This window comes from Cucurbita pepo, chromosome LG04 (genome assembly GCF_002806865.2).
Source record: "Cucurbita pepo subsp. pepo cultivar mu-cu-16 chromosome LG04, ASM280686v2, whole genome shotgun sequence".
NCBI lineage: Eukaryota > Viridiplantae > Streptophyta > Magnoliopsida > Cucurbitales > Cucurbitaceae > Cucurbita > Cucurbita pepo.
In genome coordinates this window covers 11,377,477-11,394,428 of record NC_036641.1, presented here as the reverse complement: position 1 = coordinate 11,394,428, position 16,952 = coordinate 11,377,477, and the positions used below count along the sequence as shown (strand labels likewise).

At 37.9% G+C, this 16,952-nt stretch overlaps 3 protein-coding genes across 3 annotated transcripts; all 3 read left to right on the top strand.

Moving 5' to 3' along the window:
- The first annotated feature begins 329 nt into the window (after window positions 1-329).
- On the top strand, window positions 330-5,583 carry LOC111792382 (probable acyl-activating enzyme 17, peroxisomal). Its single transcript, XM_023673791.1, has 14 exons — window positions 330-645; window positions 905-1,034; window positions 1,148-1,416; window positions 1,655-1,859; window positions 2,231-2,271; window positions 2,366-2,491; window positions 2,866-2,939; window positions 3,242-3,462; window positions 3,615-3,709; window positions 3,869-4,085; window positions 4,427-4,552; window positions 4,638-4,736; window positions 5,058-5,270; window positions 5,347-5,583. The coding sequence occupies exons 1-14, from the start codon at window positions 392-394 to the stop codon at window positions 5,452-5,454; spliced, it is 2,178 nt and encodes a 725-aa protein (XP_023529559.1). The 5' UTR covers window positions 330-391; the 3' UTR covers window positions 5,455-5,583.
- A 389-nt stretch (window positions 5,584-5,972) lies between these two features.
- LOC111792384 (protein CHAPERONE-LIKE PROTEIN OF POR1, chloroplastic) lies at window positions 5,973-9,397 on the top strand. Its single transcript, XM_023673794.1, has 5 exons — window positions 5,973-6,170; window positions 6,257-6,342; window positions 6,807-7,189; window positions 8,857-8,933; window positions 9,021-9,397. Exons 1-5 carry the CDS (start codon window positions 6,112-6,114, stop codon window positions 9,169-9,171), a joined length of 756 nt encoding a protein of 251 aa, XP_023529562.1. The 5' UTR covers window positions 5,973-6,111; the 3' UTR covers window positions 9,172-9,397.
- A 1,550-nt stretch (window positions 9,398-10,947) lies between these two features.
- On the top strand, window positions 10,948-16,655 carry LOC111792383. Its single transcript, XM_023673792.1, has 14 exons — window positions 10,948-11,787; window positions 11,957-12,047; window positions 12,165-12,249; window positions 12,380-12,464; window positions 13,384-13,453; window positions 14,185-14,254; window positions 14,598-14,643; window positions 14,754-15,003; window positions 15,107-15,312; window positions 15,402-15,476; window positions 15,636-15,705; window positions 15,844-15,924; window positions 16,035-16,114; window positions 16,217-16,655. The coding sequence occupies exons 1-14, from the start codon at window positions 11,672-11,674 to the stop codon at window positions 16,293-16,295; spliced, it is 1,404 nt and encodes a 467-aa protein (XP_023529560.1). The 5' UTR covers window positions 10,948-11,671; the 3' UTR covers window positions 16,296-16,655.
- Window positions 16,656-16,952: the final 297 nt, after the last annotated feature.

The following is a 16,952-nucleotide window of genomic DNA, read 5'->3' as shown; positions in this document are numbered from 1 at the left end:
TTGCTTTTGATTTTCCCAAAAGGCATCATATCAATGGAGATGTATTAATCCAAGCCGACGTGAGACTCTCCACCAATGATCTTCAACTTATTAGAAAGAAGTCAGTCTAACCATATTTGATCATCTGACCCGACCGAAAGAAAGGGACAGGATTTGGTTTACATTGGGCCACTTCTAATCTTTTTGGGTTTAATTAGTTGCCCAAATATCAAAACAAAACCAAGATCTTTATTGGATGGTAACTCGGGGCTCAAATTTTAGGCCCATATTTCATAAATTTCTTAAAAAGGTAAGTAACTCTTTGCTTGAAATGGGCGGGACATGAATGATCTAACCGTTTTTGCCGTTCTCTCTTTCAATCTTCGTCTGTCTACCGCGGGAGAAATCACCGATGGATTACAGAGCTTTGGACTCCATTACTGTGACTGACATCAAAGCTCTCGGGATTGCTTCTGAAGTTGCCGACGAACTCCATGGACTTCTTACAGATATCATTCGTAGCTACGGTAATGGCTCTCCCGAGACTTGGTGCCACATCTCCAAGCGAGTTCTTAGCCCCGACCTTCCCTTCTCCTTCCACCAGATGATGTATTACGGGTGTTACAAACACTATGGTTCTGACCCGCCCGCTTGGATGCCTGAGCTGTGAGTTCTTCGAATACTTTGGATTTCTCTTTTTAGTTAAAATTGCATATCTAAACCAATGAAATCCCGCCATACCAGCATCTTGTCTTGGCTATGGGGGTTGACCAAAGATTAGCTAGCTTCTTTGAATTAATTGAACTAGCAGCTAGCGCTACTAAAAAACGTTGTAATTGTAAAAATATCAAATGGGATGCTAAGATTCCTGCGAATTTTTCCCCTTGTTATTGTGAAATCTCATTTGATGCATCTTTATGATTAGGGAGAGTGCAGTTTTCACAAATGTTGGGCAGCTATTAGAGAGGCGAGGGAAGGAGTTTCTGGGGTCAAATTATAGAGACCCCATAACGAGTTTCTCCTCTTTCCAGGAGTTTTCAGTTTCAAGCCCTGAGGTATATACTGCCATTTTTGAAATAAAGTTTGTAATTCATCTTTGTTTCTCACAATATTTGAATTAAAATTGCTTTTCGGAAGATACAACAGTTTCCTATCCCCTGTTTGGCAGGTCTATTGGAAAGCCGTGTTAGATGACATGCATATAACTTTTTCTAAACCTCCAAAATGCATATTGCAAATGAATGATTCTCCAGATTGCCAATCTCCATGTCCTGGTGGTCAATGGCTTCCTGGAGCAGTATTTAACCCAGCCAAGGATTGCCTATCTTCAAAAGAGAATAGGAGTTTGGACGACGCAGCAATCATTTGGCGTGTTGAAGGATGCGATAACATGCCCGTGAAGAGATTGACACTCAGAGAATTGCGTACAGAGGCTTGGTATATTACTGTCCTTATTTTTTATTACAGGCTAGCGTATTCCTTAACGGAGTTCTTAGAATATAGGTATTAAAATTCAGTGCAAGAGTTTTTCAGGCCAATTTGCTCTGTGCATTGGGGAAATGTTAGCAATTTTTTTCTTTTCGTGGCGGCAGTGATTTTTAAAATGGTATTTGATTCATATATTGCATTAAAGGTCCTTTCTCATAAAATAATTCTGTGGGTATTAAATTTGTAGGTTAGTAGCACATGCTCTCAACTCACTAGGTTTCGAGAAAGGAACTGCTATAGCAATTGACATGCCAATGAATGTAACTTCTGTGGTCATCTATCTTGCTATAGTTCTGGCTGGTCATGTGGTTGTCTCCATAGCTGATAGTTTTGCTGCACGGGAAATATCCACAAGAGTCAATATATCAAAAGCAAAAGCTATTTTTACTCAGGTAAGCACAAATCTCCTTTGAAAAGAGATGCACCATGCCTTGCGATGGTTTAATGTCTCAAATGGAAAGTTTGAGCTGGTTGGAAGTTTCAGTGGGTTCCTTTTGATGAGGCTTGTTCAGTCAATATAAGCAGTACATATGTAGCCCACTGTTAAACCCATTTCACTTGGTAGAGCTAGCACAGCAAAGTTCCTCCTTCGGGGCACGGAACCTTAGGATATACCTCTGCAATATTGTGGCTTGTGTTCTTTATGTGTTAAAAAATCCTTCAACATATATGTTGTTTATGTTATTATCGTTTTATACTCAGACTTACATTTCTCTATTGAATTTGTACAATCAAAACCTTCTTATCTTACTGCAAAATTCAGGATCTTATTATTCGTGGAGATAAAAGTATACCCTTGTATAGGTGAGGTTACATTACTACATCATGAAGTTAAATATCTGGTCCTTTTCCTTTCCCTAAATACTGAAATGCTCTAGTAATCGGTTCAATATTGCAGTCGAGTTGTAGATGCTCAGTCACCTCTGGCAATTGTAATTCCCACCAGGAGCACTGGTTTAAGCATGAAATTACGAGCTGGAGATATTTCTTGGCATGCCTTTCTAGAGAGAGTCAAAGATCTGAAGTATGCACTGTTATTTGTTTGTTTACGTGGATTTGGTGATTAGTTTCTTATTTATACTTGTCATGTTCAGATTTTTGCTCATTTAAAACTTCTTATTCCAATTTGACTCAAACACTTGACGTTTGAATTTCTTGAATTTCCGTTCCTCTGTTTTTTCATAATGTGATGGCTTTGAAGGAGTGAAGGGGATATATCACCTTTTCTCCATCCCTGTTTGCAGTTTTTCGTCACCTTCTATAATTACTTACATTAGCTTCTTTCTCCATGAACTACCTGTCCACAAAATAAAAATTCTATAGGACCCCTGAATCTATCGACTGTTCAAAATATCTTATGCCGTCGGAATATTTTAAATTTCAATATGATTCTTGCAGAGGAGTGGAATTTGCTGCTGTGGAACAATCAGCAAAATCATTTACAAATATCCTTTTCTCATCTGGAACTACAGGTTAATTCAAGATTTGGTCCCTTAGCCTCATAACTCACTCTGTTCTTTTATTTCCATGTTTATGCATTTGAGACTTCCTTGGAAAAATGTGTTATTTTATTTGGTTTCAAAATGCAATAATATATGTTGATATGTAAACATTATAAAGGAAGGTATGAGGTTAAACCGTTTCTGCCTCATTAGAACAAAACAAACTTCTAAGGAGTGCCTGTTTTGGTTTTGCTTTTATTGGTTGGCTGTTTATTTAGTAGGCATTGAACAGGGCTTAAATTCTGAGGAGTGCCTGTTTGTTTCTTGTTCAGGAGAGCCAAAAGCAATCCCATGGACGCTTGTAACACCTTTGAAAGCTGCGGCCGATGCATGGTGCCACATGGACATTCATAAAGGTGATGTTGTTGCTTGGCCCACTAATCTTGGGTGGATGATGGGTCCGTGGCTTGTTTATGCTTCACTATTGAACAAAGCTTCATTGGCATTATACGATGGATCCCCACTTGGTTCCGGATTCGTTAAATTTGTACAGGTAAACCCTTGATACGATATCACATTTTTCTTCCTAATCGCCTTTTCAATTTACAAAAGAAACAGCCTTTACAGAAGGCAACTTCGAATGACATCACAATCGAAACAGCATTTTTTCATATCACACATATTCGTGATCTCAGCTTTCTGTAGGATGCCAAAGTAACAATGCTTGGAGTGGTTCCAAGTATTGTCCGGTCATGGAAAAGTACAAACTGCACATCTGGTTATGATTGGTCTTCAATCCGGTGAGCTTAAGTCTTTACTTTCATTGTGTTTATGTTGCTTTTAAACAACCCTTATGTCTTTTAAGCTTAGAGATCAAATAGGTATATGCATATATAGAGTTCAATTTTAGTTCAGTTTTAATAGTTCAATTTTCTCCATGTTTCTGTTGCAACTGCTAGTTGTTTTTCCTCCACTGGTGAAGCATCTACTGTCGATGAATGCCTATGGCTAATGGGAAGAGCTGGCTATAAGCCTGTCATTGAAATTTGTGGTGGGACGGAGATCGGTGGTGGATTTGTTGCAGGGTCATTGTTGCAGGCTCAGGCATTGTCTGCTTTTAGCACTCCAGGAATGGGGTGCAGTCTTTTCATTCTTGGCAATGATGGTTTTCCTCTCGTAAGAACTGATCAACTCTTTATTTTGGAGTGTGAGCTAATTAATGTCAATGGTGTTGAGTTGGAGAGAATTTGCATCGGTTCAAATGAATAGTTTTGAAATATTATGACTTTACATATTTTTAACTCTTCTTTGATTCTCATAAGTTGCTTGTTTTTTCTTTATTTAAAGGCATCTGAGTATTAAAAGAACGACAGTTCTTAGAATTGTTACCCCTAGATCATGAAGCGTTGAGATTGTTCTTTGCTAGTTCTCTCAGTTGTCATGCATCAAATTTAGGGGTCTATATATTGCAAATTGCTAGTTCTCAAACACACAATTTTATCTTCTTCCCTCTGTAGCCACAAAATATGCCAGGAATTGGTGAGTTAGCACTCGGACCTTTCCTGTTTGGAGCTTCAAGTGCTCTGTTGAACGCTGACCATTATGATGTCTACTTCAAGGGAATGCCCCGTTGGAATGGAATGGTACTCAATTTTTCTGATATGCCTTCCTACTTGAGATATGTATCTTCAACCTTCAATGTTACCACATATGTAATTCCCTTAACAGGTGTTAAGAAGACATGGAGATGTGTTTGAGCGTTCTCCTCGAGGATATTATCGAGCACATGGTCGTGCAGATGATACTATGAATCTTGGAGGCATAAAGGTAACTTTCTTTTAGCTGAGGCTCAATACTAACAAGCTAAGGCCATGACATGGGAACAAGGAGCTTTGACATTGTTGTTGACAAAATAGGCTCTAAAATGGGGGCAGCCATAGAGATCTGGTTTTGTTTCTTTGGTAGTCGCATGAACTAAAACCTAATGCCTGTTTTCAAAATCACATGTGAATATCAAAATCAATCCCAAACGTGCTCATAATCTACCATATTTGACAATTGTATAGCATTGCCCCCTATGAAATATACATGACCACACACAGGTATATTCAAGATCTTGACCAAAAAACCATTGTGTGTCATATGCAGGTGAGTTCAGTAGAGATTGAACGCATCTGCAATAGTGTTGATGAAAGCATCCTTGAAACAGCTGCGATCGGGGTACCGCCACATGGGGGAGGCCCCGAACAGTTGACGATAGCAATTGTATTCAAGAATCAAAATGGAAGTACCCCTGATCTAAACAAGTTAAAATTGTGTTTCAATTCATCTCTACAGAAGAACCTGAATCCATTATTCAAGGTAGGATTTCTTCCAAGGTCATTGACTATTCTATGAAAGAAAGAGTATCCCCTAATTCATGTGCTGATGTGCGTAGGTTCACCGTGTGGTTCCTTACCCTTCCCTGCCGAGGACTGCAACCAATAAGGTGATGAGAAGAATATTGAGACAGCAACTTGCAGCTGAACACAGATCAAAGCTCTGAATTGCAGACCTTGCTGTACTTTATGAGTCTCTTCTTCTGCAAATTAGGCTCCCTCCTTAGTAATTTATTCCTCATTCTTTCAAATAAAATAAGATTTGGAGCTATATATATATATATCAAATTTGTTAATCCTATTTTATTTTATTATTGAATATGTTCTTCAATATAAAATATTCCAATTTGAAAATAATATGTCCTATTTAATATTTTTAAAAATTAAACTTATAATACTACCATCCATAAATTATTTTGTTAAAATTTTGAATGAATTAAAAGAAAATAATAAAAAATAGTAGCAATTAAATAGTTTTATTTACCATAATAATATAACCATTTAATAAGACAATTTAAAATAAAATTATATCAATAAAAATAATTTTTTCCTAAATTATTTTAATGTATTGGATAAAAGAAAAATAAGTAACAATTTGATGGCAAAAAAGAAATAAATAGGTAAAGATTTGGTTAAACTAAAATAATTTGCCTCGAAATCGTCTCCACATAAACGACGACGTATTGGGCATTCGACCAGATTGCACAAATCCATTTCTGGCTTCGAACCTCCATGAACCCTTGGATTATGGTTCTGTGTTACTAGTTCTTGGGCGCGCTCTCTATCTCTGAAGAAGAAGAAGAGGAAGAGGAAGAGGAAGAACAATGGCTTCCTTTTCGCTAACTAACCTTGATTTGGCGACCTCTTTCCTCGGCCAAAATCTGTAAATTCCTCTTCGTTTTTCTCTCTAACTTGGGAATTTAATGAGTTAGAGCTTATTCCTTTGGTGTGTTTTTTGTTATTATCCAGGTCTGGTCGCCTTAATAGGGCGAAGGGCAAGCCATTTTGCGCACTGTTTAGGAGCCCTAAGTGTGTTTTGGATGCACCATATGAAGGTACCTTGTATTCTTTTTCTTTGTATGAATTATCGAACAATTTCAATCCTGGATACTTGGTTTATATAGGCCTTCTATCTGTGAACTCCTGCGGCTGCAATAAAAATAATCAATTAAAAGTACGAAACTGTCGAGGGTCTAGAGTTTTGAGGATTTCGTATTGATTGACCCTTGCTACTTGGATTGCTGCCCTTCAATCAGATTTTCTTTGGATAATTTGATTGGGATTAAAAGTGATGTGATTGGGATTATCCTCGTTTCCATGAACTTATGTGCCGAGGAACATTATCTTCTTTTTTTTTTGTTCTGAAACCCTAACCGATTTGCCTCTCAGTATTGATAGGAAAATTGATACGGCTAGTGAATTATATAGCTTGGACAACATTAAGTTTGATATAGTTAATTTGATGTATTTGATGTATTTGTCTTATAATGTTAAGCTGAAAATCTTTAATTTATCACAGGTAATGTCACAAAGTTCCCTCGAATTCGTGTTTGGGATCCATACAAACGCCTTGGTGTAAGTACTGCTGCTTCAGAGGAAGAAATTTGGAGTGCACGAAATTTTCTTTTGCAGCAGTATTCGGGTCATGAAAGAAGTGAGGAATCTATAGAAGCTGCTTTTGAGAAAATATTGATGGCAAGCTTCCAGCATAGGAAAAAGACAAAGATTAATTTGAAAACCAGGTTGAAGAAGCAAGTAGAGGAGTCCCCACCATGGTTTAAGAACTTGCTGAATTTTGTAGAACTTCCTCCGACTGATGTTATCTTCAGAAGATTGTTTCTTTTCGCATTTATGGGTGGTTGGAGTATTATGAACTCAGCCGAAGGTGGACCTGCTTTTCAGGTTAGTTCAATAGTCCTCCAGTAGACATATATGTTTCATTTTAATGTTATCTTAATATATATGTATTAACATATTTTTAGTGATATCCCAAAGGCTACTGCTTCTGTTGGGAAGTAATCAAAGGCTATAAAATTGGAACTGCATGTTCTTAATATCAGTTAAGAGCGGTAAGAAAGAAGACTACCTGGGAACTTGCCACGAAATGGATACTTCTCCCTTGTCACTTCCATAGTTCCTTCTCCAAATAATAATAATAGTAATAATCAGTAGTAACAACAATACAGAAAAGCAGAGAGTTCACGGTTATGAGTCCATCTTCACCAGCCACTTATAATACCGTAGCCTTCTCTCCCGGATTTTTGCTTTTTGTGACTATAACAGCCTAAGTCCACTGTTAGTAGATATTGTCCGTTTTGGTCTGTTACATATTGCTGTCAGCCTCGCGATTTTATAGGGAGAGGTTTTCCCACCCTTATAAAAAATGTTTTGTTCCTCTCTCCGATTGAGGTGGGATCTCACTATCCACCCCCTTCCCTTGGGGGCAAGTGTTCTCGCTGGTACACCACCTGGTGTCTGGCTCTGATACCATTTGTAACAGCCCAAGTCCACACTAACAAATATTGTCCTCTTTGGCTCGTTACGTATCGTCATCAACCTCACAGTTTTAAAACCCGTCTACTAGGGAGAGGTTTTCCACACCCTTATAAGAAATGTTTTGTTTCCTTCTCTAACCAATGTGAGATCCACTATCCACTCCCCTTGGGGGCTTAGCATCCTCACTGGCACATTGTCTGGTGTATGGCTCTGATATCATTTGTAACAACCACAAAGTCCACCGCCAGCAGACATTGTCCGCTTTAGCCTGTTACGTATCGCCGTCAGCCTCACGGTTTTAAAACGCGTCTGCTAAGGAGAGGTTTTCACATCCTTATAAGGAATGCTTTGTTCCCTTCTCCAACATGGGGATCTCACAATCTACCCCCTTGGAGGTCCAGTGTCCTTGCTGGCACACCGCTCGTAGTCTGACTCTGATAACATTTGTAACAGCCCTTGTCCGTTACATATCGTTTCCAACCTCACGATTTTAAAACGCATGTCAGGGAAGAGAAATAGGGTTGAACTTGCAGATTTAGTATTAAAGTGAACACTTAGAGATTAGGGACTTGTTTTGTTTTTCTAGGAACTCAAAAAGTCATTCCAAACCGACCCCAACATTTGGATGCCTAGAAGTTTTTAAGAATATATGGAATTAAGATAAAAGGATTTGCATTAGGGTGCTTATCTTGCCCATCAATTAACCATTTCAACAGAATCCAACCTTTGTATTTATCTATATTCTATCATATTAATTATTAAGGGACTTTGCAGGATTTCTTGCATCTTAGCTTTATTGCTTTTCCTCTAGTCGAGCACTTTTCAAATCATTCGACCTTTTTTTTTTTCGTTCTCTTAGTCTTTGATTTAGATTGAAAATTGTGAGGAATCATCTGTATGCTGTAACATCAAAATAACTTAAATTGCACTCGGTTCGACTTCTTTGGCTGTTCCTGTTTACGACACGTTCTGTCTTTTTAGCTTTTACAACATTGGCATCAAATTTGGATACTGTATAGATTTTTTAGGCAATTGTCATCTTCTAGTTAAACTTTGTATGTCAACCAATGCAGGTAGCAGTGTCCTTGGCGGCTTGCATATATTTTCTAAACGAGAAGACTAAAAGTTTGGCTCGGGCTTCCATCATAGGGTGAAACTTTCACAAACAGCTGATTTCATTATATATCTGAAAATAAAAATCCAGGCACTCATCTGCTCTGTCCTGCTGTGTTTGCAGACTTGGTTCTCTTGTGGCTGGTTGGGTATGCGGTTCATTGGTGGTTCCAAGTATTCCCTCGTTTCTGCTGCAACCAACGTGGTCGCTCGAACTACTTACATCTCTGGTAGTATACATCTTCTTGTTTCTGTCCTGTACTTTTCTCAAATAGATGTTTCTTTCTTGTGTCTGCTTAGCTTATGATCAGGTAGTAACTAGGAATGGAATGGATTTAATGGGAGAATTTCGAGATATTATTCATCGGAGCTATCTGTGATCCTTCCCTTATCTTGATTAGGGAAACTTTTTTAAAAATTATACAAAAAAAAGTTACCAAATGTGTTTAGGGAAACATGTTTTATTGTTTTTTTCTTTATATTGGAATAATGATTGCGTAATGACACGAATAATCTATCAAATCAATATCTTTCAAAGGCACCCGTGAATTTGTGCAGTGCCTTATCCGCCACTTATAGAATAAATATCAATTTGAAAAAGACAAACATATCACAATAATTAATTTCGGAAATAATTTCTCGAAATTAAATTTTATATACATTTGTATTTTGTATGTGTATTGTAATTATGAGTATGACGTGTGGGGACAAACGAATATTGGATTTCTTTATTTATCTTAATTCTTATCTATGTTTTAGTATTAATCAAATTAGATCTTAAATATTTTGGCCACGTGTCACTTGGAGCATTACCTGTCATCATTATTTTACCAATGGGATGTCATGCTGGCTTCAATTGACTAAGACAACCAATTAACATCCATCATTCTTCTTTTTATTTAAGAATTTTTATTTAACTATATAGATTTAATTTTTAATTCTTAAGAATAAAAAAAAAAAATAGTAGAAACAAAAAGGGCTGTCATATAGGTAAGATATTCAAATGTTGTGAAAAATAAATATTTATTTAGTCAAATCAAAACTTAAATAAGATAAGAACTGCAATCTCCATCCCGTCCCAAAATTAAAACAAGAAGGAATCTTGTCCCATGTTCCCACCATCGGCCCTATCGAAGATGGAAACTTCATACCTCCCAATTGAAAAAAATATGAGATAAAATTTAAAAAAATTGATTAATACGAATATTAATAATAGTGTATTAAAAATTTAATCTTCACATTAATCCCATTATATTAGGTGTCTAAAATGAAGAATGGGGTCAATTGGTTTTGACGTGGAGGACAGACCGACCTGTCGGCAGTTACAGTTTTAATAAAATATATATTTTAATTCCATGGAACCATTTCGGTTGCAACATATGAGAATGTCCAACAACTATTGCAACAATTCTTCGATTTTTAAATACAATTAATTCAAAATGACTAAATTAACCCCAGACTTTCCTCCAAATTACACCTTTAATTATGCCTTTATTGTCTCTCTCTCTCTCTCTCTCTCTCTCTCTCTCTCTCTCTCTCTCTCTCTCTCACCATACACATATTTGTAATTTAGCATTTGTTGTGTGCTATTGTTTTCACATTAATGGTGGGGACACAATGCATGACCTCCGGGTAGTTTGATATGAGCACCTTCTGTTTCTGATTATTCCACTCAACTTGGAATCCTTTGTATTCCACGCCTGTTCCCGAGAAACCAAGTTTCACCTTGGTGGTGGGTCCCCAACTGTACACCCAAAACTTGTATAATCCTATGTGATTTATGTGTATTTCCATTGCAATCTTACAGTATTACTTTATGTTAAATTCATATCATATGTTACATTTACAGTTAAGGGATTCAATGTTTCATTTAGAAAAAAAAGAAGAAAATATTAATGTTTGCGGCAGTTAAAACACTTGATAACAGTTCAAAAGGGGGCTGTTGCAACGATTGGAATTGAAACAGCCGAAAATCTCGTGAGCAAAGGGGGAAGATAAAACCCCAATACGTAATACGTAATTTATTGAGGTGTAGAAGGAATGGATCCGCAATTCCCAAAGTTTCGGCTCAAGATTTTTTCCTCTTTCGAAAATAAAAATCTCCTCGGGCAATAACATTTGAACATCCCATCTTCACCTTCCAAATTTTGATTCCTTTTCGAGTATTTTTCCTATTCTGGTTCATTATCTTGTTCAAAATTCGAGCTACACACATGGAGCAAGCCACCAAATATGGTGGTTGAGAAACGCGCGAGGGTGAGATTAGAATCTCCCATAAACTCTATGAGACCCCATCACGTCGACATTTGCCTCCTTTGTTTTCCACCACGCCCCCTCCACTTGGTTCCATGTTTCGAAATTGGAACAAGGAACAGTCGCAAGAACCTGGATTAAAATATTCTCGACTGAGAAATAGAGAGAGGGAAAGAGAGAGAAAGAGGGGTTTGTTTCCTTTTTCTTTCCCGGTGGTGGAATTAGACCCATCTATCTCCTTTTACTTTATAAATCATTCTTTTAGTGGCTTTTAGAGGAAGTAATCGTTGATAGGGGAAGCAAACACAGACGGCGGGGATTGAGATTTGAGAAATTCCGGTCCATTCTTCTTGCCCATTCTTTCTTATTAATACCCAGTTTCTGATTCTTCTTCTTTTTCCGTTTTTGGGTTTTATTCTTTTCAATGGTTTGCATGATGGGTTTTCGAGTTTTTGGGTTTTGAGTGGTGCGTCGAAGAGGGGTGGAGGGCTTTTGAGGTAAAGCTAGTTTGGGGGCGGAGGAATGACTTGGAGGAGAGTGTTGAAGTCCGTGCAGGCACTTTTGGCCCACGGTTCACTCTTCTGTTTCACGCTCTTGCTCGTTCTCAAGCTCGATCATTTCGTCTCCCACAGTTGGTGGTACTGTCATCTACTTATTGTTTCTTTCTCTGTTCTTCGATCTCTCCAGCGTTTAAATTTCGTTTTGCTTTGGATATCTGTTCTTTTTCATATTCCCTTGCGGTTCACTTTGATTAGGGATTGAGATGATCTTTCTTTCCGTTGTATTCTCACAAATTTTTGTGTGCAGGGTTATTTTTTTCCCACTTTGGGTGTTTCATGTCGTTGTTGCTCGGGGAAGGTTCTCATTACCTGCCCCATCTCTTCCTCATAATCGCCATGTAAGTCAGTAATGGCCAATGCATTTTGTTGAGATTGACTCTGTTTTCTATTTGGTACCAAATGGTTTCTTTGATATGACATCATTTGTGAGTTTGCTATGCGTTTCTGTTGAACAGTGGGCACCCTGTCATGCCGTTGTCTCCACGCCTTTGCTTGTAACATTTGAGTTACTTCTTTGTATATACCTCGAGAGCCTGTCTGGTATGCTCATATTGTTATGAAGTTTACTGTTCAAGAATGTTGAGGCATTGTTTCCAGTTCAATACTTCATTTTCATTATTCAACAGGGTATTGTTTGGTATGTTTATTGATGCAATACCGTTTCTTGCAGTTTATGGTTTTCCTGCTGTGAATTTGAAGATTGTCTTTCTACCGTTGCTGGCTTTTGAAATCATCATTTTAATCGATAATTTCAGGTACTTGTTCATTTATCTTACAGCATTAAATGTTGTATAGATTGAGGTATCAATGCATTTTTACTGTATTTTTTTTTTTTTTGTCTTATCTGATGCTTAGTCTTTAAACTATGAACTTTATGGGTTGTATCCGTCTTCACCTTTGTACTTGTGAGAATTATGTGAGATCCCACATCGGCTGGAGAGGGGAACAAAGCATTTTTTATAAGAGTGTGGAAACCTCTCCCTAGCAGACACATTTTGAAGCCTTGAGGGGAAGCCTGGAAGGAAAAACCCAAAGAGGACAATATCTACTGACGGTGGGCTTGGGCCGTTACAGTTGGTATCAAAACCAGGCACTGGGCAATGTGCCAACGAGGAGGCTGAATCCCGAAGGAGGGTGGACACCAGGCGGTTTGCCAGCAAAGACGCTAGACTCCGAAGGGGGGTGGATTTTGGGGGTTCTACATCGATTGGAGAGGGAAACGAGTGCCAACGAGGAGTGAGATCCCACATCTGTTGGAGAGGGGAACAAAACAACCTTTATAAGAGTGTGGAAACCTCTCCCTAGTAGACACATTTTAAAGCTTTTTGGGGAAGCCTGGAAGAGAAAGCCCAAAGAGAACAATATCTGCTAGCGGTGGACTTGGGTTGTTACAAATTACCTCGTCTAAACTGTTCTGTGTGGATTTTTGACGTTCACCTATTTATTCCAACGACCCATATGGCCTAAGAATGATTGGATTGTGATATTAAGTTGAACCGGAGATTCACACACGGAAAGCACGTTTGATGAATGAATTGTCGTTTGTATAGTATCATGCAATTAGCAGTTCAAATAATCCTTCTCAACAAGTTTGCTGGCTTTTCCTGCTTGCTCTGCTTTTGATGCACAAGGTTGTTGTGAGTTGGTGAGACCTTACCTTTCTTATCTTTTCAGAATGTGTAGATCACTAATGCCTGGTGACGATGAAAGCATGAGCGATGAGGCAATATGGGAAACTCTTCCTGTAAGTATTATTAGATTCTCAATCAACGAACTTTTCTGTGAGGCCACTCCTTTAAATTAATCCTTTAAGTTGTTTGAGTTATATGTCCCCTTGAAAGAACTCAGCACATTCTATATTCTCTGCGCTGAGATCAATTATCTTGTGGCTGCTAGTATTTAGCCTCGTAGTGTTTGTGCCATAAAATTCATCTCCCAATCTTAATATTTTATGGTTTGTTGCATCATTAAATTGTTTCATTCGCAATATCTTGATTATGTGAAGAGGGAAACCTGTACATTGGCTCTAGTTTTGGTAGTGGACATAGAGGATGTTGAGACTGAATGTTCTCATACAATTTGACAATTCTTAACATTAACTTTTGAGATAAAAACAACGTCCATCAGACAAACATGATGTGTTAGATTATTTGATAGCCAGTTCCCTTATGATTCCAGGGATTGAGTTCGCCCTTAGGATGCGATCTTCAATTTTCTTAATGAACGTAGTGAGGTTGGATATTCTTGGTTTTAGAATGGCAACACCTATTTTCTAAAAGAAGCAAAATTTTTAGAAAAAAGGAGATGATAATGATCAACCAGATGCAGATTCAGATAATGTACTCTTCTCTTGCAAATATCAAACGAATATAATCACCTTTCGAGTATTCTTGGAAGAACGCTTCTTGTATTCTGTTTTAAATTCAGATTAGGATCTTGTTGGAGACGAGTTAATTTTCTTCTCTGCTTCTGTAGCACTTTTGGGTTGCCATTTCAATGGTCTTCTTCGTTGCTGCTACAGTGTTTACTCTACTGAAGCTATGTGGTAATTATTTATTCTTATTTTTGCTCTCTCTCCCTATCCTTTATATATGAAATGTGACCTTAGTTAACTTCATCCAGGTCTGAAAATCACCATTCTTGTATGGAACTGCGTTTTGCGTTTATATTAATCCCTAAATAGTCATTTCCCAGATGTTAGATGCCATAGCTTCTTTCATTTGATTTAAAATAACGTGTGGCTATGTATGGATGTAGCGCTGTGGTTTAGAGTGCTAGATTGTCAAGTCAACGGCATGGATCTATTTAATATGCATATATGTGTCGATCTTGGTAGGCATAAGTTTTTCTTGGTGATCAATCTCTAATTTGATAAAAATCAATTGCAGGGAGTGTTGGTGCTCTTGGCTGGTGGGACTTATTTATTAACTTTGGGTAACATTCATGCACTTATTGCGTTAGAATGTCCTGTTTTTACATTTTGCTTACATCTACCATTATGGACCAACCCAATTTAATTGTTTTCCTCGATATTTTGGTTGCAGCATTGCGGAGTGCTTTGCGTTTCTCGTCTGTACAAAGTGGTCTAATCCTGTGATTCATAGAAATATTCAAACAAGAGAAACTTGTTCATCATCAGCCGTAGTTAGATATCTAGATTGGAACAACGGTCTGATGATTTATCCAGAGCAGGATCAGCATCAAGACAGAATGTGTGGCCTTCAAGACATTGGCGGCCATATCATGAAAATTCCCATAATTGTTTTTCAAGTCCTACTCTGCATGTATTTGGAGGTATACTGCACATTCAATGCATCAACCCTGAGTTCACAACATGTGAAGTTACCAAAGTGGCTATTATGTTCTTGTATTTAATCTAGACTTATCGACCTTTCAGGGAACACCTGCGAGCGCGAAACATATACCACTTCCTGTCCTTTTCTCGCCCCTTTTTATACTGCAAGGTGCTGCTGTTATTTATGCTGCATCTAGATTGTTAGAGAAAGTTATACTTCTCTTAAGAGGTGGATCAGGCACCGCCCCCTATCTCAGTTTTTCTGCTAGGGCTCATGCCTTCTTGGAGTTCTTTCATCATGGTTCAAGGTGATATCCTTATTTGAGCGTTATCCCTTTTGTGAAGATGATGTTATCAAGTCCATGAAATATGAACTTACTTGATATGGTGAAGACAGGCTATTGGGATGGTGGTCAATTGATGAAGGCAGTAGAGAGGAGCAGGCACGACTGTACCACGAGGGTGCCTCAGGGTTCGTATTTTTCCCCTTCCGAATAGTTTTGTGAGAACTCTACTGCTCAGTACTCTACAAACCTGAACGCGTAACTGGTTGAACATGTTAAAAAAAGTATTCACTTTTAGAATATCAGCAGGGAGAAGTTCATTGGTTTATTGGGTATGAACAATGCAGGTACAATACGTTTAGTGGATATCCTCCCGAGATTGTGAAGAAGATGCCCAAGAAAGATCTTGCCGAGGAGGTAAGCATCGTTATCGTTATATTGATATATTATTCCACTTCGTAATTCATTAAACTATTAAATGAGTCGTCGTTGATCTTGTTGATGCTACTGCTAGTTTTATTTGAGCTGTATTTGATCTTCGAAGTCGTCATACAGGTCTGGCGCCTTCAAGCTGCATTAGGGGAGCAAACAGAAATCACCAAATACAGTCAGCAGGAATATGAAAGACTTCAAAATGTAAATTCTCCCCCTTTTCTTCTAGACAGCATTTTCGTGATCTTATTCTATCTTCCCTACTGTCATATCATTATATGCTGAATTCATTGGTACACCGATGATTTGAACAGGAAAAGGTGTTATGTCGGGTTTGTTTCGAGGGGGAAATTAGCGTGGTTCTTCTTCCATGTAGGCATCGTGTACTATGCAGGTATAACATATACTATTGAACTAGTGTTTGTCTTGAAATTGAGCTAAGCAGCCGTATCATTACCTCTTCGAGCTTCACGAACAGTTGTGAATATTATTGCAGTACCTGCTGTGAGAAGTGTAAAAAGTGCCCAATTTGTCGTGTCTGTATCGAAGAACGATTGGCGGTATACGATGTTTAGATCATCCTTAACTAATGTGAAGGCATTGAAGTGAAGTGGTTGTTGATGATGGGTTTGCTGGTAAGTGAAGAACTGGAAATGTTGATGGTTCATAATGATTGATAGCTGATAAAGGAAAGCAGTTTGATATAGAAAATGCAGTTCGTCTGTGCTTCAAATGTAAATAATAAAGTGGGAATTATAGTAGAAATCTAGTCAGTTACACGTGCACTGCATAATTCAGGCCCTTTTTTTTTAGCTTAATTCTCTATGTATAGAATTACGTTAACTTCATTTGTAATCCAAGTTTTTTATGTTTGCCAAACAGCAAACCTTCATACTTCTGTTCATATTTCATGACTGAATCTAATTTTTTGTCAACACTAATTAGCTGGTTTGACCTTGTTTGGTTCGTTTTTTTTAATTAGATAGGTAAAGTCTTTGCCTAATTGAGTTATTTCTCGTTGAACGATCTGCAATGGCTGCCATAATCAGCCTGATGAAGAGGTGACCTCGTGCTCTTTAAGAAATTTTGGTAAAAGCCTCTCGAGCCTGAGTTTACTGGAGATCTTAGAATCACATAATCAAGGTTGCTACCCTCGCTCCTCGGGGATAAGGGTGCAATAGCAAGATAGGTGATAGGGGCATAACAAAAAGTCTTCTATATTTACATTTTAA